This window comes from Trichechus manatus, unplaced genomic scaffold, assembly GCF_000243295.1.
Source record: "Trichechus manatus latirostris isolate Lorelei unplaced genomic scaffold, TriManLat1.0 scaffold00140, whole genome shotgun sequence".
Lineage (NCBI taxonomy): Eukaryota > Metazoa > Chordata > Mammalia > Sirenia > Trichechidae > Trichechus > Trichechus manatus.
The window spans coordinates 5,421,844-5,449,446 of NW_004444076.1; the positions used below are offsets into that span (position 1 = coordinate 5,421,844).

The 27,603-nt window shown below is 36.6% G+C and overlaps 1 protein-coding gene across 3 annotated transcripts in view; it reads left to right on the top strand.

The window, feature by feature from the left end:
- TMEM135 (transmembrane protein 135) overlaps positions 1 to 27,603 on the top strand; it is a 284,710-nt gene that overhangs the window by 90,519 nt on the left and 166,588 nt on the right. For all 3 annotated transcript variants that reach the window (XM_004385530.2, XM_023739804.1, XM_023739803.1), the window contains exon 5: positions 25,441 to 25,506. In XM_004385530.2, the coding sequence (XP_004385587.1) occupies positions 25,441 to 25,506 (66 nt within the window). The remainder of the gene's footprint in view (positions 1 to 25,440; positions 25,507 to 27,603) is intronic.

A 27,603-nucleotide genomic window follows, 5' to 3' on the forward strand; every position in this document is an offset into this window, starting at 1 on the left:
TTTTATTGGTGGTAATGCAGGGTTTTATTTAAACAACTCATTGGGTTGTAGTTTATACTGACAAGACAAAATGAAGTCCATTTTATTGGTGGTAACGCAAGGTTTTATTTAAACAACTCATTGGGTTGTATATGTTGGAAGAATGGACTGTAGTATAACACTTAAGCTACTTTTATATGTGTTACAAACCCATTGTAAAAAGTTGGGCCAAAAAAACCCACAAAAAACACATACACACAATATTGAGAATGGTGGGACACAACTGTATAGGGCTTGGAAGTAGTTGCACAGATTAGTCAACTGACTATGCAGTGCTTGTAATGGCATGCTACTTTTACAACAAAAGCTTTGACAAACTACTTAGTCCTGCACATAAGTAGGAAAATGGAAGTCCAGAACAGGCTACTGATCATATTCCATTGTACTCATGCATGGTCACTGTTAGTTGTCATCTTTGAACCCAAATGAGAGCCGCATGTATGAAGAATTTTGGAAGCATGTTGAATGTTAAACTATGTAAAAGTAGCTATGGTGATTAATTTGTCAAAGACAGGGACTGATTAAGCACTTATTGATATAATTTATGTTGTAGGTTTAAAAAATATATTAAAGACATTTAGTTTCAGAGAATATTTCTATACTGCCCATTATTTGGTTAAAAAATGTTTGTAATAATACTCAAGGCCTGTAACATATTATTAATATCTTCTTAATAATTAAACCTAAATTCTAGATCATTTTAATTTATAAGATAAACTAAATATTTTAGTCTCTACATTGGAAATGACATTAATGATTTTATTCTTTAAAGATCTCTATCTTCATATTTCAAGTAGAATTTTTTGTATAAGTAAAATAATTTAATTTGGCTTGAGAGCTATTGTTTGTCCCCATACCACCTCATTCCAGTTCCTTTTTATTTAACCAAACACTTTTGCAGTTACCTTCACTTTTATACTGTTGCAACTGAACTATATTTGCACTGAATTTACTACCTTTGAGGTCTATAAATTGAGCAGTTTAATAGTTTAATTGGCATTGACTTTTCTATTAATTTTTTACATCTTCCTGATATTAAGTAGATAATTAAATTTAGAAATATTCACTCTTGACTATAGTGTTCATGATTCAGCTTTATTGGGAGTACTATTTATAAGAGAAGTTTACTTATACATCAAAATTTTTTTTTTTCAAATCAGAAGCAGATTTTATATGTATAACAACTTGAGTTTAATGTCACAAAGTGAAATAAAAAAGATCATATAATAGTTAAATTCATTATTGTGGTGGTCTTGTTTGTTTGAACCTCAATCCAAGAAGATCTTAGGAAAATTTATAGCATAGTCTTAGAAATTCAATAGTCAGTAAATTTATTTAGTAGAATTTGGTTTATTTAATACATCAGCAAAATAAATAATGGAAAAATGTTGTTTACCTTTAATATATCTAAGAATAAGGATTAAAGATAATTATATTTACTCTAGCAAATCTAAAGATTAAGAAACAGGTTTATAAAATTACTTTAAATTTTTACCTTGAGGAGAGTCAGTTAAGACTATTCTCTTGTTTTAGAGTTTTAATCTCCTCTCTGGAGGTATATGTATATGAGAGTAGCTGTTTATTGATGTGCTACAAGTATGTCTGTTGTCATAGTTTGGAATTTAAAATTCCACATTTGTAGATCTGGAATTGACAAAATTCATCTGTATGATTGTTAGACTTTATAAACATAGTTTTATTGTGCTTAAAATAAGAAAACTTGTGATATTGAAAGCCTGTGCTTTTCTGACATATGGCATCAATTTGCATTTTAATCAGAATATGGAAGTCATTACTCTGACATCTGAAACTGAGGTAGCAATAAAAAATTATCGCTAACAGGACAGCAGACACAATTTATTTTGTGTTTATTACTGGGTGGCCCTCTTGAAACTTTCCTGAACTTAATTGATTCCAGATATTAGAAAATTACAATTAAAGTATGACATTTATTTTGAATGCATTTAATGGAACTATCCTAATAAGAATGGTATAAATTAATTATTAATATATATTAGGATTTATAGCATATGTGTATATACACATATATATGTGCATATTCATTCATAAGTAGACATACATATTAAAGCACTCGGCTACTAACAGAAAGGTCAGTGGTTCGAACCCACCAGCTGCTCCTTGGGAGAAAAATGTGACAGTCTGCTTCCTTAAAGATTTACAGCCTTGGAAAACCTAGGGGACAGTTCTGTTCTGTCCTATAGGGTCACTGTGAGTCGGAATTAACTCGACAGCATTGGGTTTTATACATATATATGTGTATACAAAGAAAGTGCTAAATGGCTTAATTATAGTTAATATCTCTGGGATAGGGAATGTTGTTGGAGAAAGAAAATTTTCATGTTTTAGTCTACATAATTTTTCTCAGTCTTTAGTGGGGATATATTACCTGTATAATAAAATAATTTATAGCATGAGATGAAATTTTATTAATTTCTAAATTTTATTTGGACTAATTAAGATATTCAATCATAATTGTTATGTAAGTGTTGACACAGTTTAAAATATTGGTCAATAAATTCTTAAAGCAGTTTAGCTTCTAAGAGAGAAAATACTTAAATGTACAGTGTATCCCACAGTCTAGAACTTTATTTGTTGCCTTGAATTAAATTTCTAAGGCAATGTTAATTCTCTTACTCAGCAAATATATTTTGACTCCTCACATGTTCTATGCATTGGACTAAGTATTGGGAAAAAAATGATACATAAAACAGTTCTTATCCTTGAGTTTCTCAAGATTTAATGACGTGTAGGTACCAGTAAGTAGATACATTACAATGTGACGTGGTAAATATTATTTTAGAAAAATAGAGGAAGGACAGAGCAACTGCTGGGAAATGTAGGAAAGGGTTTTACTGAGGAGGATGCATTTGAAAGGTAAGGATTTTCCAGGTAAGAAAGAAGGACAAAAGGAATTCTAGGAAGAGGGACCATGTGCAAAAATATGGAGTCCTGATTCAGCCTGGCCTATTTATTCATCCCTTGTTCTTTATTCAGCTGGTATTTGTTTTGTACTTATGTGCTGGGCACTCTGCTGTGTGCTGTGGAAGAATAAACATTAAAATCATAAAAGGCATTAATAAAAGGAGATGTATAGGGTGTTACAGGAATATGTAAGAATGTTATATGTGGAAAAAGCTTCTGGAATACTGAGGAATGGCATGGGATGGGGCTGGAAGGAAGGATGGGGCCTAATTGTACTAAGCATGGGAGTTAAAACCATATCTTATTAAAACATTAGTTGCTACAGAATTTTCACAGTATGATCAGGCTTTCTATTTTAGGAAAGTCACTCTGAAAGAACTGTTAAGGGTGGATTGTAATAATGATAGATTGATAACATGGCTGATTTGGAGATATTTTTATAATGTTCAGTCAGTAAAAAATTTTAATTGCTTAGAATTGATATATAGACTGGTAAGAGACCTAGAATGTGTCAATCTATATCTGAATTTTTAAATCATTTTTTTCAATTCCATTTGATACTGTTAGGAGACTTCTGCTGGCTGTTTTCTGCCTATCTTAAATTATACATAATAAGGCGCATTAGTAGTCTAACTTTTCTGTGGCACTTAGTTCATGCTTTTGTAGTAGTAGTTCCCTACTTTCTTCCGTCTTTCCCTCCCTTCCTTTTTCTATTCCATTTCCACTTCCACTTTCTCTTTCTTCTTATACTGGTAAGCTCTTACAGACCTGAAATTTTCTTTTTCTCATATTTGTCTTCTAATGCTTGAAACTTAGAAATTGCTTTTTGGGTGGTGTTATGAGTTGAATGTGTCCCCCCCAAAAAATACGTTCTAGTCCTAACCCCCAATACCTGTGAATGTGACCTTATTTGGAAATACAGTCTTTGCAGATGTAATTAATTACGTTAACATGAGGTCTTACTGGAGTAGGTTGGGCCATGTGAGTAGGGAAGCCAGCCGTGTCCCAGGCAGAGATTGGAGTTGCTGCTGTTGTTAGGTGCCGTTGAATCGGTTCTGACTCATAGTGACCCCATGCACAACAGAACAAAACACTGCCTGGTCCTGTGCCATCCTCACAGTCGTTGCCATGTTCAAGCCAATCATTGCAGCCACTGTGTCAATCCATTTCCTTGAGGATCTTCCTCCTTTTCACTGACCCTCTACTTTACCAAGCATGATATCCTTCTCCAGGGACTGATCCCTCCTAATAACATGCCCAAAGTACGTGAGACATAGTCTCGTCATCCTTGCTTCTAAGGAGCATTCTAGCTGTATTTCTTCCAGGACAGATTTGTTCTTCTGGCAGTCTATGGTATATTCAGTACTCTTTGCAAGCACCGTAATGCAAAGGTGTCAATTCTTCTTCCATCTTCCTTATTCATTGTTCAGCTTTCGCATGCATATGAGGCAATTGAAAACAACCATGGCTTGGGTCAGGCACATCTTAGCCTTCAAGGTGACATCTTTGCTTTTTAACACTTAAAAGAGGTCTTTTGCAGTAGATTTGCCCAATGCAATGCGTTGTTTGATTTCTTGACTGCTGCTTCCATGGGTGTTGATTGTGGATCCCAGTAAAATGAAATCCTTGACAACTTCAGTCTTTTCTCCGTTTATCATGATGATGCTTATTGGTCCAGTTGTGAGGATTTTTGTTTTCTTCATTTTGAGGTGCAATCCGTACAGAAGGCTTTGGTCTTTGATCTTCATCAGTAAGTAGTTCCAGTCCTCTTCGTTATCAGCAAGCAAGATTGTGTCATCTGGAGTTAGGCTGCCATGAGCCAAGGAATGCCTGGGGCTACCAGTGACTATAAGAGGCAGAGAAGGATCCTCCCTTAGAGCTTTTTTCAGAGAACATGGCCCTGTTGACACCCTGAACTTCTAGCCACCAGAACAATAAATTTCTGTTGTAAGCCATGCAGTTGCTTCTACTTTGTTGTGGAAGCCCAAGGAAACTAAGTGAATATTAATTTTACTTACCTGCTTTCGTATCACTGTGTCTTTCACTTTACAAATATTTATTGAGTGCTTGCTCAGTAAATAAAAGTCAGTGTCCCTTCCCTGTAACCGTTACATTATGCAGTGGGGAGAAACAAAACAGAACAAAGCAAAACAAACTTGTTGCTGTGGAATCAATTCTGACTCATAACGACCCTATAGGACAGCGTACAACTGTCCCGTGGGGTTTCCAAGCTGTTATTTTTATGGAAGTGGACTGCCACATCTTTCTCACACACAGCGGCGTGACATTAATTAGCCATAATCTTGGGCACATCCTTGGGAGTGTATGTCAGCTATTTTAGGGATCATGATGGATAAAAGGTAGACAACAACTCTTCCAGATGAAGTGTAACCATTTTATTTTTTTCAGATCATTTTGTTTTTATTAATTCACCAGAAACAAATTTTAAATTAGAAGATTTATATGAAAGTGATTTAATTTTAAAGTGCTGTGCAAATACTGAGTATTTTAATTTACAGAATTAATATAAAAGTTTATTGATGACTTCGAAAAATAATTATAATTCACTTTTGTCAGGAGCTATTACATCTTAATTTCTGTGGCTGTTTCTTTAGGAGTCTGGACTGTGTGTACCTGTATATTTTTTTTTACATTATAATAACATTAAAAATGTATCTTAAATTTTTAACTTTTTAGTGGAATGTTTTAAAATATTTTATTTAACAGTTGCTTATCATTAAAAAGGAAACCCTGGTGATGTAGCAGTTAAGTGCTACAGCTGCTAACCAAAAGGTAGGCAGGGCGAATCTACCAGGCGCTCCTTGGAAACTCTGTGGGGCAGTTCTACTCTGTCTTATAGGGCCGCTGTGAGTCAGAATCGACTTGATGGCAACTGGTTTGGTTTTTGGTTTATCATTAAAAAATCGCAGTTTAAAAATTACCATAATTAAAACAATTACATCATTTAACTTTCTAGTCATAAATTTAGCATGCTGTATTCTGCCTTTTTCTTTTTTAAGCAGAAGGAAATTTAATCCTTGCTAAAAACATACAGATTTAGAAGTGTTAAGGTTTTTTTTTTTTTTTTAATATAATGCAATACACATACACACATTTACAGGTGAAAAGGACTCATTGATTGTACCATTATAAATCTGAGGTTAAACATTCCTTTTTAAAAAGGATACGCTTTCTGTTTTTGGTCTTAAAAACTGCTAATAAAGTCCCCACGAAGTATAGGTTACGCATATTTGGAAGTACTGAAAAGGAAGCATTACATTTAAAGAAGGCTGCTTTTAATTACTAAGTAGGCATATATATACTGTATGTATTCACAAAATGTATATTTTGATTCTGATTTCTTATTAGAGTAATTTATGATGGAAATAAAAGTCAACAGTGAAAGCAAACTAGTAGAGGAAATGGTGAGAAATTGTGGGATTAGGGGAAATGAATAAGAATTGCAATCGATTAGCATCCTTTTCAAGAACACACATACAAGTGCAGATAAAAAAGGCTAAGTTCATTTACAATAATTTATTACAGCCCCAGCCTGGTAGAAAACAACACTGATTGAGCAGTTTTGGATGTTTTCCAACTCCTGTTTACTTTGTAAAAACCATAACAAGGTAATCTGGTTCCTTTTGACTTAAATAAGACATTCAATATTAAGGCACAGTTATAGGTTGTTAAGTATTTTAGTTTGGTGTCTGAGGATAATGTTTAGCATTATGTTCAGCTAGTGTGAACTAACTAGTAGAAGTGCCAAATTCGGAAATGTCTTACTTCAATTAATACAAAATACTAGAGGCTCCATTCATTCCAACTCACTTGCTCCATGGGTGCCAGTCACACCATCTCCACAAGCAGGCTTTTCTGGGGACTAATTAAGATTCATGGGCTCCAGGTTCTGTAGCACTGGCATTTCAGTATCTGGAACGTCACTTTTTCTTTTCATGAGCTTCTCTTTTTCATACCTAGTTGTTTCTCGCGTTTTAAGTTATGTATGGAATTGAACTTGTATAATAACCTAGTGTAGTTAGAAATGAGTGTAATTTGATAGAGCCTTACTGGAAAGCTTTTAAGTACAAACCCAAATAAAACTTTATGCCAATTTAGTGTATTGGTCCTCAGTAGACTAAATTAAATTTTCATAAGAGGTCAATTAAAGACAGCAGCAACTTTGTTTCTTCCTGCTAGTTAGGGCCAGATGTTGGTAAAATGGCAAAGTAGGAAAATTTTTTGTTTGGTACTCTCCAAACTTCTTTTCCAGCATCTCTGTACCTATTTCTGTTTTCCTTCAGATGCCTATCCTTGTCAGCTAATTCCTCATGAGTTTCCTGTATCCAGAGATATTTACAGTTTTATCCAAATATTTGTTAATGAATGAAAACTGCTGAAAGTCTAACAGAATACAGTAGTGTAAATGTGATTTCAGGCAATGTAAGAGGAAATGAAGATAATCTATTTTGGAGATGGAGAGGGATTTTCTCTTAAATCCTAATAGGCAATTGAGTGCTCTGACTATATGATTATAAAAATGGCATGGGGGTGGTGTCTGACCTTGTCTAACTTCAGAAGGAGGAAGGAGAATCAAGATCAGCAGCCCAAGGCTGATTCCTGTGAGGTGGAGGTCAGACATACCTCCTCTCTCTAACCTTAATACCAATTCTTTCACCAACCGTCCCTTCCACTACATTCTCCACTTCTCTGTTGGGTTCCGTAATTTGTTGCAATGGCCACACAGAACTCACAGACCATACTGACAGTTATGGGGTTTATTAAGAAAGTAACAGGTTACAGTTCAGGTTCAGGAACATTCAGGATACAGTTCTTCAATCAGGACAGCCTCTTCTCAGCTGTGCCACAGGTAGGCCTCTCCCTTGGCCTCTCAGGCCCTCGGCCCCTTGACCTCTCAGGCCTCTTGGGCTGGCCTGGCCTCTTTCTTGCTTGGGCAGGTGTTACATAGCTCTTTTAGCTCTGCTGATAAGTGCCCGGAGGCACCCCACTCTCCCAGTAAGCCTCGGCCCAAAGGCTCTCAACTCTTGCTCTGTGGGTCAGCACACCCACTGTAACCGCCTTGCTCCATGGGCTGGGAAGCCCACCACACCATCTCTTGCCAGGCTTCTGATTTTTGCCGTCTCGTGCCGCTATCACTTTTGCTACTGCTGCACTGCTGTCTCTCACTGTCTTCCATGTTACAGCTCATCTCTCTGTCTCCTGGGTCTAGGAGGTTCTCAGTGCAGGGACCCCGGATTCAAAGGATACACTACGCTCCCGTCTCTTCTTCTTTGGTGGTAGTCAGATCCCCCTGTCCACCTCTAGGATGGCTCTTTTAAGCCTAGTGGGATGGCAAAACTGACCAATCCCCTCGTTAAAGTTCCATATACCTTATTTGCATGGTCCCATCTCCACATGGGTGCCATGTACCTTATTTGCATTATTAGGAAGCTGTCCAATCCCCTTGGTGGGCCACAAGCATCTCGTTTGCATAGTCCCACCCAGTCATTTGGTGGGAGTTATAAAAGAAGGGCCATGTTAAGTAATTGACTGCACCGCAATGATCTTGTTGGATCTAGAGTCTCATTTGGCTGTATTGTGTTTAGTCCCAGTTGTTTTTTGGATTGATTACTCAGGTAATAAATTGTGGTAGGTATAGTTGTATAATCCAGTAAAACTCTTGGTTTCTAGCCTTTCATAATTTCCTATTGAGAATATCAGAGCCGGAAAACAAAACTTCAGTCCTTTACGCGTTGACAATACCTTTTTTCGCTAGACTTAATTGTGCTTGTGTGTGCATGCATGTTAGCATGCGTTCTTGCATGCATGTGCATATGCACATACACATACTTGTTTCAAACCTCCTGGTGCTTTGTGTTCCCTTGACTCCCCACTTTTGCTCTAGCTGTTTCAACTCTCTGAATGCTCTTTTTCCCTTATAGGTTTCTGTTACCTGCAATAAGAATCTTTACTAGAGCAAGTGGCTATGATTTTCATGCTACCAAGAGAAGGCTAAGGAAATGCTTTTGATTATCTGGTTACCACCACATGTATAGTTCATTAAGTAGGTGGTCAATAAATGTTTATTGAAGGAATGAATAATTGTACTTTGTGGTTTCTGTTTTTAAAAATTCTTTTATTGTGGTAAAATATTTATAATAAAACATTTACAAATTCAGTATTTTTTACATGTACAATTCAGTGACAGTGGTTATGTTCATCATGTTGTGTAACCATCACCACTGTTTCCAAATTATTTATTTCACCACCATTAACAGAAACTCAGTGCCCCCTGTGATAAAACTCACCCTTTCCCAGGTTACCCCTGGTAACCACTAATAAACTTTGGACCCTATACATTGGCCTGTTTTATGTAAGTGGTATTATACACTATTTGTCCTTTTGTGACTGACTTGTTTCACTCAGCATGTTTTCAGTATTCATCCATGTTGTAGCATATATCAGGACTTCATTTCTCTTTAAGGCAGAGTAATATTCCATTGTATGTATGTACCACGTTTTGTTTGTTCATTTATTTGTTGATGAACATTTAGTTTGTTTTCATGCTTTGGCTACTGTCAACAGTGCTGCAGTGAACCTTGGTGTACTGCGGTTTCTTTAGATACTTTTAGGATACTTGGTGAACTTTCTTTTATTAATTCTGAGAAAAATATTCCTAGGAAATGATAAGAACTGTTAGCTATTACTGGTAGGGGTGTTGTTGTTAGCTACTATCCAGTTAGCACCTGACTCCTGGCAACATTATGCAGAATGGAACACAAAATGTTGTAATCCATAGAGTTTTCATTGTCTTATTTTTTGAAGTACATCTCCAGGCCTTTCTTCCTAGTCTGTCCTAGTCTGGAAGCTCCGCTGAAATCTGTTCAGCATTATAGCAATACGCAAGTCTCCACTGACAGATAGGTGGTGACTTGTCCCTGAGGTGCATTGGTCAGGTATTGAATCTGAGTCTTTCACTTGGAAGGTGAGAATTCTACTACTGAACCGTCAATGCCTCACTCTATTTATTTAGGTCTTCTTTAATTTCTTTTGGTAATGTTTTATAGTTTTTAGTATACAAGTCTTTCACATCCTTGGTTAATTTAATCCTAGGTGTTTTATTTTTTAGATGTTATTATAAATGGAATTCGTTTTTTAATTTCCTTTTTAGGATGCTCATTGCTGATGTATAGAAACTGGACTGATTGTGTGTTGACTTTGTATCTTTCCACTTTGCTGAATTTATTTACTAACTCTAGTAGCTTTTTTGTGGATTATTTGGGCTTTCTATATATAGAATCATGCTATCTGTGAAAAGGCATGATCCTACATATAGCTTTACTTTTTTCTTCCTGATTTGGATACCTTTTAACTCTCTTTCTTGCCTAATCGCTCTGGCTGGGACTTCTCATAAAATGTTCAGTAGCATTGATGAGAGTGGGGATCCTTGTCTTGCTCCTGATCTTAAGTTGAAAACTTTCAGTCTTTCTGCATTGAGTATGATGTTAGCTGTGGGTTTTTCATAAAGGTTCTTTATCATATTGAGGAATTTCCCTTCTATTCTTAGCTTGTTGAGTGTTTTTTATCACAAAATGATGTTAAATTTTTTTCAAGTGCCTTTTCTGCATCAAATGAGATGATCACATGGGTCTTTTTTTGTTCTCAATGTGGTGTATTATATTGATTGCTTTTCTTTTTTTTTTTTTGAGAGTTTTTTTTTTAATTCAAGAGATTTCTTTCTTTTCTTTTTTTATTGTGCTTTAACTGAAAGTTTATAATTCAAGTTAGTCTCTCATACAAAAATTTATACATACATTGTTTTGTGACCCTACTTGCTGTCCCTATACTATGACAACACACTTTTCCTTTCCACTTCAGATTTCCTGTGTCCATTCAACCAGCTCTTGACCCTCTCTTCCTTCTCATCTCACCTCTGGACAGGAGCTGCCCATTTAGTGTCATGTAACTACTTGAGCTAAGAAGCACACTCTTCACAAGTATCATTTTATGTCCCATAGTCCAGTCTAATCTTTGTCAGAAGAGTTGGCCTTGGGAATGGTTTTAGTTTTGGGCTAACAGAGGGTCCGGGGGCCATGTCTTCCGGGATCCCTCAAGTCTCACTTAAATCATTAAGTCTGATCTTTTTACTTGAATTTGAGTTTTGCACCCCAGTTTTCACCTGCTCTGTCAGGGACTCTCTGTTGTGTTCCCTGTCAGGGCGGTCATTGGTGATAGCCGAGCACCATGTAGTTCTTCTGGTCTCAGGCTGATGCAGTCTCTGGTTTATGTGGCCCTTTCTGTCTCTTGGGCTAATGCTTTCTTTGTGTCTTTGGTGTTATTCATTCTCTGTTGTTCAGGTGGGTTGGGACCAATTGATTTCTTTCTCTCTCTCTTTCTTTCTTATTGTATTTTAGATGCAAGTTTACAGAGCAAATTAGTTTCTCATTAGACAATACACATTGTTTTGTGACATTGGTTGCCACCTCCATAACATGACAGCACTCTCCCCTTCTCGACCTTGGGTTCCCCATTACCAGCTTTCCTATCGCCTCCTGCCTTCTCGTCCTTGCCCCTGGGCTGGTGTGCCCATTTAGTCTCATTTTGTGTTACGGGCCTTCTAATCTTTGGCTGAAGGGTGAACCTTATGAGTGTCTTCAGTACTGAGTTAAAAGGGAATCTGGGGGCCATGCTCTCGAGGTTTCTCCAATCTCTGTCAGACCAGTAAGTCTTGTCTTTTTTTTGTGCGTTAGAATTTTGTTCTACATCTTTCTCCAGCTCTGCCCGGGACCCTCTATTGTGATCTCTGTCAGCTGGGCACCATCTAGTTGTGCTGGACTCAGTCTTGTGGAGGCTGTGGTAGTTGTGGTCCATTAGACCTTTGGACTAATCTTTCCCTTGTGTCTTTGGTTTTCTTCATTCTCCCTTGCTCCAGATAGGGTAGGACCAGTGGAGTATCTTAGATGGCTGCTCATCTTAAGCAATATCTTAAGACCCCTGATGCTACTCACCCAAGTCGGATGCCGAACGTTTTCTTTATAAACTATGTTATGCCAGTTGAGCTAGATATCCCCCGAGACCTTGGTCCCCAGCCCTCAGCCCACTAATTCAGTCCCTCAGGGAGTTTGGATGTGTCTTTGTAGCTTCCATGACCTTTCCTTGGTCAAGTTGTGCTGACTTCCCCAGTACTGCGTACTGCCTTATTCTTCACCAGAGTTACCACTTATCTATTGTCTAGTTAGTATTTTTCCCTCCCCACTCCTTCCCTCCCTAGTAACCATCAAAGATTGTTTCTTTCTGTGTGTAAACCTTTTCATGAGTTTTTGTAATAGTGGTCTCATACAGTATTTGTCCTTTTGTGATTGACTTATTTCACTCAGCATAGTGCCCTCCAGATTCACACTTTGATTGATTTTCTAATGTTGAACCACCGTTGCATTCCTAGGATAAATCCCACTTGATCATGCTGTATGATCCTTTTAATATGTTTTTGGATTCGGTGTGTTTAGTTGTTTTGTTTGTTTTTTTGACTTTCGGTTCAAGAAAATAGCATTATAAGAGGGAGAAAAACTCCCATGCTTTTGTTATGTTTTATTATATTCAAAGAGGAAAAGCAGAATATAACATAATACACTATTCCATCATGTCACATTTGATGGAACATGGCAAAGCATATATTTGCAAAAGTATACTCTTCTTTAGAGCTAGATGACTGCTATAAATTTGGAAATGAACCATCTGCTTATTGTTTAAGTTCCTGGATAACTTACCAACCTACATCTCTAAACAGAAGTAACATTCTTCATAACCTTAAAACCACTGCTTAAGGTCCATTGTCTCCATATGTAATTCCTATTTCCTGTGTACTGAACAAAAACAGATTATGACATTTATGAAGTCTAAAAAGACCCAAGATGATTTCATTAACATGAAAGGCAATTGAGTTATGCTTTTAGTGTTTGTAATTTTTAACACAGTTTGGGATATATTTTCCACACTTAAAAGCACATGCCCCCAAACTGTCAGTTAATAAGCACTTCCTTGGCATAGTCCGAACAATTACTTATTCACCAGCTCTGACTTTTTCCATTCATTCAGCATTTGTTGAGTTTTTCTTATGTGCTAGGTGCTAGGGGTATAATAATGAGTGAACTGCAACGTACAATCTGGTGATAATTTTAGACAAGTAAGTAATTACTATATAGTATGATGAGGACAGTGGTGATTCAGTGGTAAAATTCTTGCCTTCTACACAGGAGATCCGGGTTTGATTCCCTGCCAGTGTACCTTAGTACACCTGCCACTTGTCTGTCATTGGAGGCTTGCATGTTGCTATGATGTTGAGACTAGGAACAAAGGCCTGGTGATCTGCTTCTGCAGAATCAGTCACTAAATCCTATGGATCACAACGATTTGATCTCACTGTGCATGAGGTCGCAATGAATAGGGGATGACTTAAGGGCAGCTGACAACAATACAGTATGATAAGTTATCAAGAGAGAAGAAGGATTGAGTGATGACTTTTAAAGTTTCAGGCTTGGACAAATGGTGGTTGGAAGCATAGGAGCAAGGGCTCTCACCTGCAAGTGAAGGTGAGGTTGGCAATGCATGTTTGCGAACTGTTCAATTTTTATACATAGTACTTACTTTTCTTAATTAAATGTATACTAGAGCAGTGGTTTTTAATTTGTGATATTTGTAGAATTTTATTGGAATGCAGGGTTTTCCTAACAATTTACCCTTCTTGGATCCCCAAGACTGCCTGTAAGTGTGACATTCAGACTCTGTCTTATGTGTACTGAATTGTCCATTTCTAGCGTTTAGATATTGATTGGCTTTAGTATTTCTACTAATTTTCTGCTGCTTTGGTCACCCTGTGGTAGAAAGATGTGGCAGTCTACTTCCATAGAGATTTACAGTCTTGGAAACCCTATGGGGTCTCTATGAGTCACAGTCAACTCAGAAGCAGTGGGTTTGGGTTTGGTTTATCACTCTCTTGCACCTGCTTCTGGCTCCCATAACGTGCTAGTAATATGGCTGAAGTTTACATAAACTTAAGATGAAATCTATGTCTGAAGTGTATATGTGTCTAAATCAAATGAATGTCATTACTAAGGAAATTTTGCTGTGCTATTTCCATTAGTGTGGTACCCAGGTTTTTCCTGATGATTGCTAGGAAGTAAGTTACTAATTAGTTGAGAACTGCTTCCTTGGTCAGGGTTGTTGTTGTTGTTAGGTGCTGTCAAATTGGTTCTGACTCATAGCAACCCTATGTACAACAGAATAAAACACTGCCTGGTCCTTTGCCATCCTCATAATTGTTGTTATGTTTGAGCCCATCATTGCAGATACTGTGTCAATCTATCTCGTCAAGGATCTTACTCTTTTTCACTGACCCTCTGCTTTACCAAGCATGACGTCCTTCTCTAGGGACTAGTCCCTCCTGATAACATGCCCAAAGTATGTGAGATGAAGTCTCACCATTCTTGCTTCCAAGGAGCACTCTGGCTGTATTTCTTCCAAGATAGACTTGTTTGTTATTCTGGCGGTCCATGACGTATTCAATATTCTTCACCAACACCATAATTCAAAGGCATCAATTCTTCTTCAGTCTTCCTTATTCATTGTTCAGCTTTTGCATGCATATGATGCGACTGAAAATATCATGGCTTGAGTTAGGTGCGCCTTAGTCCTCAAAGTGACATCTTTGCTTTTCAGCGCTTTAAAGAGGTGTTTTGTAGCAGATTTGCCCAATGCAATATGTCGTTTGCTTTCCTGACTACTACTTCCGTGGGCATTGATTGTGGATCCAAGTAAAATGAAATCCTCAATAACATCAGTCTTCTCTCCATTTATCATATTTCTTATTGGTCCAGTTATGAGGAATTTTGTTTTCTTTATGTTGAGGTGTAATCCCTACTGAAGGCTTTGGTCTTTGATCTTCTTTAGTAAGTGGTTCAAGTCCTCTTCACTTTCAGCAAGCAAGGTTGTGTCATCTGCATATCACAGGTTGTTCATTAGTCTTCCACCAGTCCTGATGCTGCATTCTTCTTCATGTAGCCCAACTTCTTGGATTATTTGCTTAGTGTACAGATTGAATAAGTATGGTGAAAGGATACAACCCTGTCGCAGACCTTTTCTTGATTTTAAACCACGCAGTATCCCCTTGTTCTGTTCGAACCACTGCCTCTTACTGTATGTACAGGTTCTGCATAAGCACAATTAAGTGTTCTGAAATTCCCTTAGTGAGGGAGGGGTATATATTTTTATTTAAAAAAAAAAGTTTTATTTACATATATAAAACATCGCCTATTCTAAGTGTACAGTTTGGTGAGTTTAGGCAAATGTTCACAGTCATTTGACTACAACCACAATATATATTTAGAATACTTCTGTCTTCCCTGAAAAGGCCCCTCTTCCTGCTTGATTGTGAGTTCCCTCCCCACATGTCCCAGGCCTCAAGCAATCACTAATCAGCTTTCTATCACTACTAGAAATCATAAGTGGAATTGTCTAGTTTTTAGTCTTTTGAGTTCGGCTCCTTTTCGCTCAGCAGTATGTTTTTGAAACTCATTCACGTTCTTACATGCATCAGTACTTGGTTCCTCTTTATTGCTAAGCAGGATTCTGTATTCTGGATATAGCATAATTTGCTTATTCACCAGTAGATAGTCATTTGGACTACTTCCTGTTTGGCCATTATGAATAATGCTGCTGTGAACATTTGTATACAAGTCTTTTTATGAATGTTTTCGTTTCTCCTGGGTAGATACCTAGGAATAAAATTGCTGGGTTTTATGGTTTAAAAGTGTGTTTCACTATAAGAAACTGCCAAAATGTTTTCCAAGGTGACTGTACCACTTTGTATTTTCGCCATCAATGCATGAAAGTTCTAGTAGCTCAGCATTCCCACTCTCACTTGGTGTTACCATTCTTTTTACTTTTAGCCATTCTAGTGCATGTGTAGTGGTTTCTCTTAATTTGCATTTCCCTTAAGACTAATGATTCTGAGTATCTGTTTTGGGCTTTCTGACCATTCATACACACACACACACACAGACACACACACACACAAGAATATGTATGTGTATGTGTAGGTTATTTTTGTAAAGTGACTGTTGAAAAAAAATTTTTTTAAGTTGTTTGTCTTATACGTTTTAAGAGTTCTTTATATATTCTAGATGCAAGTGCTTTGTCAGAATTATATTTACAAATATTTTGAGTCTTGCGGCTTGCCTTTTCAGTTCTTGAGTCCTTTGAAGAGCTGAAAGTTATTTTAAGCAAGTACATTTTGTCAGTGTATTAGTTATCTGATGCTGTGTAACAAATTACTCAAAAAGTTAGTGGCTACATGTGACAACATCATTTATTTTGTTCATGAACTTGCAGTCTAGCGAGGGCTCGCTCAGAATAGCCCATTCCTGTTCCACTTGACATTAGCTTGGGCAGCTTGAAAGCTGAGGGCTGGAATCATCTGAAAACTCATGCACTTGACTAGCACCTGGGCTTGTTTAAAACTTGTATAGCTGCGTGGTGAAACCACTGGGGCATGTCCCTCTATTTCTGTGTAGTCTGTCTAGTATGGGGGCTTCAAGGTCAATGGACTTCTTACAGGGTTCCAAAGGCACATGTCCAAAGAGAGAGAAAACACTAGTCAGAAGCCATTTTGCTTTTCATGGCTTAGTCTCAAGCAGCATCGCTTCTGCCTTATTCTGTTGACTGAAGAATTAACAAAGGTACACCCAGGTTCACGTAATAGTTACAGTCATGAATAGGAACTGTTATTAGTTGCTGTTAAGTCAGCTCTGACTCATGGCAACCTCATGTACAACAGAATGAAATGTTGCCCAGTCCTGCACCATCTTCACGATCATTTGAGAGTGAGAATGGTTTGGGACATAGCATATGTATGGAATTCAGTATGGAGGTCTTGATTGCTATGATAATGAATTTGTGTATTTTGAAGGCATATTATTAGATTTGTGTCATGTACTGCTTCTTTTGTGAGAAGCATATATATAAAGCTCAGTTTTCCTAGCATTCTTTTTTTATCATCATGCTTGATAAGGTAGAGGGTCAATGAAAAAGAAGAGGACCCTCAATGAAATGGGGTGGCTAAAACAATGGGCTCAAATATAGCAATGATTGTGAGGATGATGCAGGACTGGGCAGTGTTTTGTTCCGTTGTACATAGGGTTGCTAGGAATTGGAACTGTCTTGATGACACCTAACAACAACACAACAACCTCATAGATAGTGCAAGTTCAGTTCCAAACCACTGCAATAAAGCAAATATCACAATAAAGCGAGTCACAGGAATTTTTTGGTTTCCCAGTACATATAAAAGTTATGTTTACACTATAATGTATTCTGTTACATGTGCAGTAGTATTATGTCTAAAAAAAAAATGTACATACCTTAATTAAAAAATACTTTATTGCTAAAAAAATGCTAACCATTACCTGAGCCTTCAGCAAGTTGTATCTTTTTGTTGGTGGAGGGTCTTGCCTTGATGTTGATGGCTGCTGACTGATCAAGGTTGGGTGGCTATGGCAATTTCTTAAAATAAGACCACAGTGACGTTTGCCCCATGACTACTGTTATCACTTCAGTGTATTTGCATGTATACACACAAACATACATTCAAGGATCCAATTCACAACTTCACATTTCCTGCATATGGATTTTATGCTTGTTGAGTATCTTTTATCTAGCATTGTTTTTCTATAGTTTGCTTGATAACTTGTTTTTAATCAGGGTCCTATTAACTTTTTTTTCTGCCACTGACACAGATGATGTTTAATAAATGTTTTTAGTATTAATTATCTTAGTTGTAATCAAAACTCAAGGAGAGTTAAAATGGCAAATGTTTTGTTATGTGTATTTTACCAAAATAAAATTCAAAGCAAAACAAACAAACAGAAAACTCAAGGAGCTGGAAATCCTATCAAGAATTTGCTGTTGGCAAATTTACAAAGGCTGAGAATTAGCCTTACTCCACATTGTTCTTGACACTTGTTAGTGGTTGTTTGGCTACAAATAAATTAAAAGCAATCTCTTTAGTAGAGGTCAAAATAAAGTTGCACACTCCAGTGCATTCCCATAGATGTAAAGGAAGCTTAGCTTAATTGACAGAGTACCCTATTAGAATGAGACGTCCTTAAAAGTGTTTGTGGGAAGAGCTGATGAAATAAATCAATTAGTTGGAAACAAAAGATTGAATTTGGTATTCTTCTTTTCTTGGAAAAGGTACAGAATTAGATCTCTAAACTGTCTTGGGTTTTTGGGACATAAAAAAGAAAGTAATTTGGTCTGGTTTTGAGAAATTGTTGCATAGTTTATCCCAAGTATTTGCTGACTCTGCCTTTTCTCTTTTGCCTCTCATATATATACAGTAACTAATCTGACCTACATAAGTGCTGTTAAAAATCACATCACTAGATTAAATAAGGTTTAAAAAGAAAAAGGAATATGGAGGATGTAATCTAACAATGCATATCATCAAGAATAGAAAAAATGCAAGTGTATCATTGGTAAGAAATTCTTTTAATAAAATTTTCTGTAAGTAGATATTTTAGTAGTTTTTTAGGATTAGTTTTACATGCTTTAATAAAAATCTGTCATAGCAAATTCATTCATTTATAATTTTTTTTTGTTTGGATATGTTGATAACCCTTTCTCCCTCTCCATTAACAGCTGTTTTCTTACTCTCTCAGTGAATTATGGGTTATAATTATATTCATATTGTGCTGCATTAAAGAAGTTTAGCAATATTTGCCCTAAAAGCTTTTTTATTTTATAAGTTAGCATTTAGACACCAACTACTCCCTGCCCTCCCCTCTTTTTGGGGTGTTTTTGTGTGTGTGTAGGAATGTAAAGATTGTTAAAAAAAGTTGGAAAACATTTTTGTTTCCTTTTACAAATTACATGTTGTATTTTCCCAATAAGATTAGATTAAAAGGAGTTATCCTTTCATCCATGTCTTCTATTCTCTTGTTTACTTTGCCTTGACAATCCCTAAACCATGAATCACTGTAGCTTTCTAATCTCATAATCACGTGGATTTGCAACAACAAAGATTTAATGATTTCCAAGCTTTGCTGGGCTTTTAGTACTGCTTGGCAAGTCTCAATTCCATCACCTCATGTTTTCCTCCTGAATGTATTACATACTCTCACCCCTCTCAAAGTTAGTATCTTTGTCATTCTCAGATTATTATCTGTCTCCTAATTCAGAGAGAGAGAGATTTCTCTTTCGCAGCCACCAGTTTACCTGTGTTTGTACCTTCTCTTATTTAACTGACACTTACAGATTGCTAAAGGTACCTGGGTGGCACAAGCAACTTTGTGATTGACCGCTACCCGAGAGGTTGGCAGTTCAAACCCATTCAGTGGCTCCATGGAAGAAAGGCCTGGTGATTTGTTTCTGTAAAGATTATAGTCAGGAAAACCCCACGGAGCAGTTCTACTCTGTAACACATGGGGTCGCCACGAGCTGGAGGCTGCCCCGACAGCAGCTAACAACAACGGATTGCTATGTGGGCTCTTGATCCTATAGGAATTTTCCTTAGTGTCCATTTTCCTTCTTGTATCTTTAGCTTCTCTTTCTAGCAGCTACTCAGCCTCATTCCTTACCTATATTGCCAAACTTTTTGAAAGAGAAGTTTTCTTTCACTGTTTGACTTTATATTCTCTCATTCAGTCTTCAACTTTCTTCTAATATGTACCACTCTATTAAAATTGTAAACTGTTTGAAACTCTCTGCGTAAGTGAATACTGTTGATTATTTCTTGAAAAGTTTTGAAAAATTTTAATCAAAGATTTACATGTATTTACTTTAAACAATCAGATAGTATGCTGCAAGGCTAATAGAAAAACAGTAGTACTCAGCTCTATCTCTTCCACTACTTGATTTCCACAACCCAGAGGTAACCCCTTGCAGATTCTTTCCTTGTTTCTTCTGTTATTTACTTCCTTATTTCTATGTTAACATGCTTATATTGCTATTCTTTGTTTAATTTTACACATTACTGACTTCCTACTATGGAAGACAGTGAATAAGGAAGACCGAAGGAGAACTGACGCCTTTGAATTATGGTATTGGCGAAGAATATTGAATATACTATGGGCTGCCAGAAGAACAGATAAATCTCTCTTGGGAGAAGTACAGCTAGAATGCTCCTTAGAAGCAAGGATGATGAGACTACATCTTGCATACTTTGGACATGTTATCACGAGAGACTAATCCCCGGAGAAGGACATCATGCTTGGTAAAGTAGAGGGGTCAGCAAAAAAGAGGAAGACCCTCAACGAGATGGATTGACACAGTGTCTGCAACAATGGGCTCAAGCATAGCAACAGTTGTGAGGATGGTGCAGGACTGGGCAGCGTTTCATTGTGTTGTACATAGGGTTTCTGTGAGTGGGAACCAACTTGATAACACCTAAAAACAATAACAACAACAACCACTATGGAAGACGAGAATTTGGTTTTCTTAAACTCTGAGGAGTGGATGGAGATCTTTCCAATGTGTAAATACATAAATGTGGTTAAAATAGTATTAATACTTACCATATTTAAACTATGTAACTATTGTTCATAGCTGAGCCATTGTTGCAACTTCTTTAGCTACCTTATATTTTTTTCATGGTTAATAATTGCCCCTCTTGTTATTGGTTAAGTTTTCTTTATCTATCACTAATTCAGTTCCTAATTTTGTGACAGATTATAAAATTCCTTCCAGTATTGTCAAAGACATCCATAATCTGTCACTTACGTATTTTCCCCTTTGGCGCCACCTCATTTGGATAACTTTGTCATCCTGGTCATCCTGGTCCAGTCTGGTTTGATTGTTTTGCCTCTCCTTTTTGTTGGTTTCCCTGTCGTCTTCTTTTCTAATTTACTTCATATTTTACTGATTGTGGCTTCTTTAGAAAGAGTGCCTCAGAGGTAGTTATTTTTAGATCTTGCATATCTGAAGACGTTTTTATTCTTGTTCATACTTGATTGAGAATTTGCCTAATATAGAATTCTATGTGGAAATTATGTTCCTCCCAAATTTTGACGGCATTACTGTATTTTTATGCAAATAACGCGTGCCTTCTGTGTTTGTTTGCTAACCGTGCCCGCCCTCCATGAGATATTTTCATCAGTGCTGTAATGCTGTGTTTTTCTTTTTTCTTTAAAACACGTTGCTGTTACGAAAATACCTCATGAGGGGAGGGTGCATTTGGCAAACAAACATAGAAAGTGTGCATTATTTGCATAAAAATATGTTATTCTGTTGTCTTCTAGTTACAAGTATTACTGTTGACCATTTCGGGGATGTTCTGATTCCTGATCCTTTGCATAATGAAATTTCATGATGTGACTTAATGTGTGTCTTTTTTTGCTGAGTATTCGTTTATTGCTGAACATTCAGCAAACCCTTTAATTTTGGAAATTCATGTCCTTGTATTGAGCAATTTTCTTGTGTAATTTTCTATCCTCCACTCTATTTCCTTGTCTTTCTGTTCTGCTTCCTGGAAGAATTCCTCAACTTTATCTGGATTTTTTTTTACTAAAATTGGCAGTTTTGCTGTTACAATTTCCAAGAGCTCCATCAATTTCTGTATTGTTTCTTTTCTAATGCATCCTATTCTTATATCATGGTTGCAACATGTTTTTGTCTATTTTTCAGTATCTTTTTTTTTTTTTTTTTTTTACTTTTTCCATTTTATTTATTTACTCCAAGTTTCTTTTCTTATGTTTGTTTGTCTCTGTCTTTCATGTTAGAGGTGCTTCTTAAATGTTTGCTGATTCTTGCTTTTCCTTTTATTTAAAGTAAGGCATTTAAAAGCTTATTGGAAGCTCTGTGTGTTTTGATTTATGGGTCTTACCTAGATTTTTCAATGGTGATTTCCAAAAGTTAGTATCTTGTGGGTGTTTTCATTTGAATTGATTTGGTTTCCTATCACCTGCGTTGGGAATAGGAGAGGAGTTGGGCTATAAGCATGGTTCCGAAGTTCTTGGATCCTAACCATGGAGAGAGACAGTGGGTAGGGAGAGTTAAGAGTGAGTGGTGTCCTAGCATTCAGTATGCACCCTTTGACTGTCTTCCAGAATCATTATAGCATCTTACCCCGTCCTCATCTGTGCCTCGAGGCTCCGATTCTCCTACCTGTCTGGTGTATCCCTTCCAAAGATCTTGGGGTGGAGATAGCTTCCTAGCCGAGCAGGCAAAAAGAGAGGGGTCTGACTACTTTTAATGCTATCTTTTAGTTAGTCCCCCATTTTCAGTCTTACCTGCATCCTGACCTTCTTCTGGTCACTTGCTATTGATGCTTTCAATTCCTAAGGATCTGCTGAACAAGTTAGTATGCTTCCTGATTGGCTTCCTCCCTCTGCTGGTATTTAAGTTATAGCTATCTTTTGTCCATGTTCCAAAATTTTGATTTTTTTTGTTTTCTATCAACTCCTTTTTTAAAGTTTTAAAAAGCAAAGATGTCACCTTGAGGACTAAAGTGCACCTGACCCAAGCCATGGTGTTTTCAGTCGCCTCATATACATGCGAAAGTTGGACGATTAACAAGGAAGACCGAAGAAGAATTGACGCCTTTGAGTTGTGTTGGTGAAGAATATTGAATATACCATGGGCTGCCAAAAGAACCAACAAATCTGTCTTGGAAGAAGTACCACCAGAATGCTGCTTAGAAGCAATGATGGTGAGACCATGTCTCACCTACTTTGGACATGTTATCAGGAGGGATCAGTCCCTGGAGAAGGACATCATGCTTGGTAAAATAGAGGGTCAGCGAAAAAGAGGAAGACTCTCAATGAGATGGATTGACACAGTGTCTGCAACAATGGGCTCAAGCATAGCAACAATTGTGAGGATGGCGCAGGACAAGCAGTGTTTCGTTCTGTTGTGCATAGGGTCACTATGAGTCGGAACCGACTCGACGGCACCTAACAACAACAACATCAACTCCCTTATTTTTGTAGTGTTTCTAGAGGGAGTGGAGATAATGTTTAATGTAGTATGTTTAATCTAAAGGCTTTTTTTTTCATCCAAAAATTCTACACTTTTCTAGGATTTTTTTTTTTGGAATTTTTGTGATTCTCTTATTACAGTCGGCTGTCTGTATCTGTGGGTTCTGTATCCACAGATTCAACCAACTGTTGATCGATATATTAAAAAAAAAAAGTCCCAAAAAACGAAACTTGAATTTGCTGCACTTCGAGCACTACACTGAATCTGTGTGAATAAAGTGGTGTCTAGAGCACAGATCCTCAGTCTCTCTCCAGAGCTGGTTGTTTGAGCGTTATTCGCCTAAAAGCAATTAAGTGGGCAAAGCAGTCCCTCAGAGGCTAAGAGCAAACATAAAGTGTTATGTCTCAAAGAGAAAACAAAAATCTTATATCTTTTGAAAAAGTGGCATGTCTCTTGCTGAAGTAGGCCATAAGGTTGGTAAGAATGATTTGAGCATTTGCACAATAAAGCAGAAAGAAGCTGAAATTTGTGGAAGTGTTAGTGCTGTCCCTACAACAGCAAAAATGGTCACTCTGGTTGGTGATAAAGTGCTTGCAAAGACTGAGAAAGCATTAAGTGTAAGCATTAACAACTATTTACATAGCATTTACATTGTATTAGTTATTATAAGTAATCTAAGGATGATTTAAAGTATGCAGGAGGATATGTGTAGGTTATATGCAAATACTGTGCCATTTTATGTAAGACACTTGAGCATACTTGGATTTTGGTATCTGCAGGGTGTCCTGGAACCAGTCCCCACAGATACTGAGGGAGGACTGTACTCACCAGCCTTCCATGTTGTATCCTCTTCTTTTGTCTATCTTTTTAAGTATTGTTATTCCTTAGCTTTTCTCTCTCTCTCTTTCTTTTTCCTCTTCTTGTTTGATCTTACATATTTCTCTGGCTACAGTCAACTCTTTATATACTGATGACACCCAAATAGTTATACCGTTCTGACCTATCACCATTGTTCAGTTCCTTAATAATACCTTTTTAAGGTATCGTTTCATGAACATCCACCTGTATCATTTTTTTTGCCCATCTCTCACACCTTTTGGATAGTTTTAGATGGGCATTCATGGGCATTCAGTTTTTAGATTTAGAATTCTCTGATACTTTTAGTATATATACTAATTCCTAACATTTACTTTTAGTAAAACATTCTTTGAAGTATGTTTTTCAGTGCTGGAGGTTAGAAATGCATTCCTCTTATGCCAGAAATTAAAAAAATGTAAGCACATATTGAAGTGGTGAACCAATATCCTCTCTTACCTCCTCTCAACCATACTCTCACACAGTCTCTTCCTTAAGCCCTCCTGGCCATCTTACTCATCCTTGAACATGCCAAGCATCATCCTACTTTCAGGCCTTGGTACTTCTTGCTCTTTCTGACCAGAACCCCCTTCCTCCAATTTTTAAATTGGTTGATATATTGAAATCTCTTAGAACAGTTTTTGGCAAATACTAGGTACTCAATTAGTGTCAGCAGTTATTGTTGTTATCATTATCATATCCGTATAGACTGCCCCTTTTCTCATTTCATTTAGGTGTCTGCTCAAATTATCATCTCCTAAAAGAAGCCATTCTTAATTTATAATACTCTACTTGAAATATCCCTTCCTCCTGGTTATTCGTCAAATACCATGTTTTATTTTTATTCATATCACTATATGACTTATTTATTTGTGTATTTGTTTACTCCTACCCTCTCCCAGAATGTAAACTCCTGAAGAACAGGGGCTTTGTCTTATTCACTTTGTCTCAAATTCCTTCAATGTGCCCTTTACAGTGCTTCAGAAATGTTGAATAAATACTGGACTAGCGCATCACTTAATTTTCTTTTTTTCCTCCGTCTTACCCTATTCTACACTGTGTCAATTGACTTTCCATTACATATTCTTTGGATACAATAATAAGTTGTGTTTTACTAAGGTCTAAATTTCTTAACAGTTGCAAAATGGTTAGCACTGGAAACAGCAGTAGTTCTTTTAGGGTGCTATTTAATATATGACCTCATGAATTACTTCATCTTCTGTCTGTATTTCTTTAGCAGTTATTTGAACTGAACTCAAATGTAAACTACAAATCACAATAAATGATCAATTCTAAATTGAATCCAAGTATTTTCATTTTTATTTAATTTTTGGTCCTCATTCTAAGATGTAAACTTATCTAAGTGAACTAGTTTGAAACTATAGACCTGGAAGCATCCAGTGTATCAAAATAACCTTTTGAAACAATTCAGTTTTAGCTCTTGATAACCTTGAAAGAGTCTGAAAATGAAATTTTTGTGGCATTATTTTGAGCTTCTAGGTCTTATTGTGCCTCGTTGATGCTTCTCTAGAAGTTGATGGAAATGTAATAGCAATGGATGCTTTTCCTATTTTTGCAATGGAATATAAGGTTGAGTACAAATTATGTTATATATTTTTAATTTTTTATTCACAGGCCACAGAAACACTGTTTAGAATGGGTGTAGCAAGAGGAATCCTCACAACGTTAAGAAATGGAGAAGTAAGATGATAATTTTGATACATTTATTTGTTCTTAGTTCATCGTCTGTTGTTTTTTTAAATATAAAATGTGGTGAATTCTGTGATTCTTTACATATCAAGGAGTCCCTCAGTTGTGCAGACAGTTAACACGCTTGGCTACTAACTGAGTGGTTGGAGGTTCAGGTCCACCCAGACACACCTCAAAAGAGGGGCCTGCCTATCTAATTCTGAAAAATCAGCCATTATAAATCCTAGGGAGCATAATTCTACTCTGACACACATGGGGTTGCCGTGAGTCTAGAGTCAGCTCCATGGTAACTGGTTTCAGTTGTGTAACAAATTGAGAAATACCTGATTTACATAATATTGGATGTGCCTGACAAATGTATCTGGAAGTGAGTGAGTATCTAAGGAGTTAAGTGCAGTTGCATTACTGTATGACTGTGAAAGTAATTGGTCGATATATTTATTTACTAGGCCTCACTTCATCTTCTAACTATTTTCTTTCTCGTTGTTTTGAATGCTAATTCTTTATATAAGGAAACCTAGAAGTAAACCCCTTCATTTGACTCATACATTTTTATTTTATTTTAAATTTTATTTATTTTGTTGTTGTTGAGAATATATACAGCAATTTAACAGTTTCTACATGTACAGTTCAGTTCTGTCTGTTTTTCTGTAGCAGTTAAGTGATTTGAACTGTACAATCATTTGGAAAGCATATACCCTTTAAACATTTAATTTACATTGGCAAATCACTTTACTATTAATTTGTAAAATATATTTTGTCTGTGAAGAAAGACTTAATTGATTTCTTTGTAATCTTAACAAACTAAAGTATGTGGTGTTATTTTGAGAAAATATTTTACAAGGTCAGTCATATTTATCTGCCTAGAATGCTCAAAATGAATTTTCGATTTTAATAATTATCTGTGTAGTTTCACATGGGGAGAGGGTCATTGAGCTTTTAAACTATCTTTTGTTACAAGAGGGTTGGGAAAATGTATCCAAGACGATCATATAAGCACTCTTCTGAGCATCTCAACACATGTTGGATATATACATGTTTTACTTACTAGGGAGGAAGTAGTTAAAGCAGCTGGCTTTTGATCAATTTCTCCCCCAGTTACTGGGGGTTGCTCCAGGGGAGCAACCTGGTTAACAGGTGGTAAGGTTGAGCAAAGTTTTTAAGCACTCTTTTACCATTTTTGTCTAAAATGAGGCTTGAGTGGAGGAAGGAGCACTAGCCTGCTCTGACTTGAGTTCTCTTCCTGGCTTTACTAGCCATGTGACCTCGGGCAATTTAATTAACTTCTCAGAACTTCAGAATCATATTTTAGGATTTGAGTTGATTTAGATGATCTTTAAGATCCTGAACAGCTTTAACATTTTCTACTTCCAGGCAGCTCCGTATATCTTTCCTGTTTAGGCCTTTAAAGTCATAGTTCTCAACCGTGGCTGTGCATCAGTCAGAATTGCCTGTGGAGCTCTGTAGAGCTGTGGTTGCCAAGGCTTCATCCTCAGTGACCTTGTCTAGCTTGAGGCTCCAGTATCTAAATTTTTAAAAATATCTGCTGATTTTAATGCTTAGCCACTCTTATAAGTCACTGTTTTAGAGAAGTGTTTCTCAGTCTTTTTTCTTTGAACTCAAGGAATGTACAGCTTGAATAAGACAAAACATAAAGAAATTGCAAAGAAATTTAAAATACATTTAAGGATTTTGTATATGAAGAATAAGGGTAGCATTGTTTCTTGCTGTTTTGGCAACATGGATGTGGGGTTTGACCCAGTACTTACTTTTGTTGTGTGTTAGTGCATGGTATTAGGTATTTTGCATGATTTATTAGAACGGAAAACTTTTTTACATTCCACAGGCATGCTTTAAATCAGTAATGTTGAATATTCAATTCTAATGTGATTGCTTCAGCATGAGAGTGGAAGTTCCTTGTTACGCATTTCTCTTTCTTCAGGTTTAGCACATGCCTGGCACATAATAAGGATCTCATTATACTATGTCTGATGAACAAGTAATAGATTTATTTAGAAAGTATTTATGTGACAAATATAGCTTTGATTTAATCAATTTAAGTTTAGTATAAATAAAAGCATAAATATT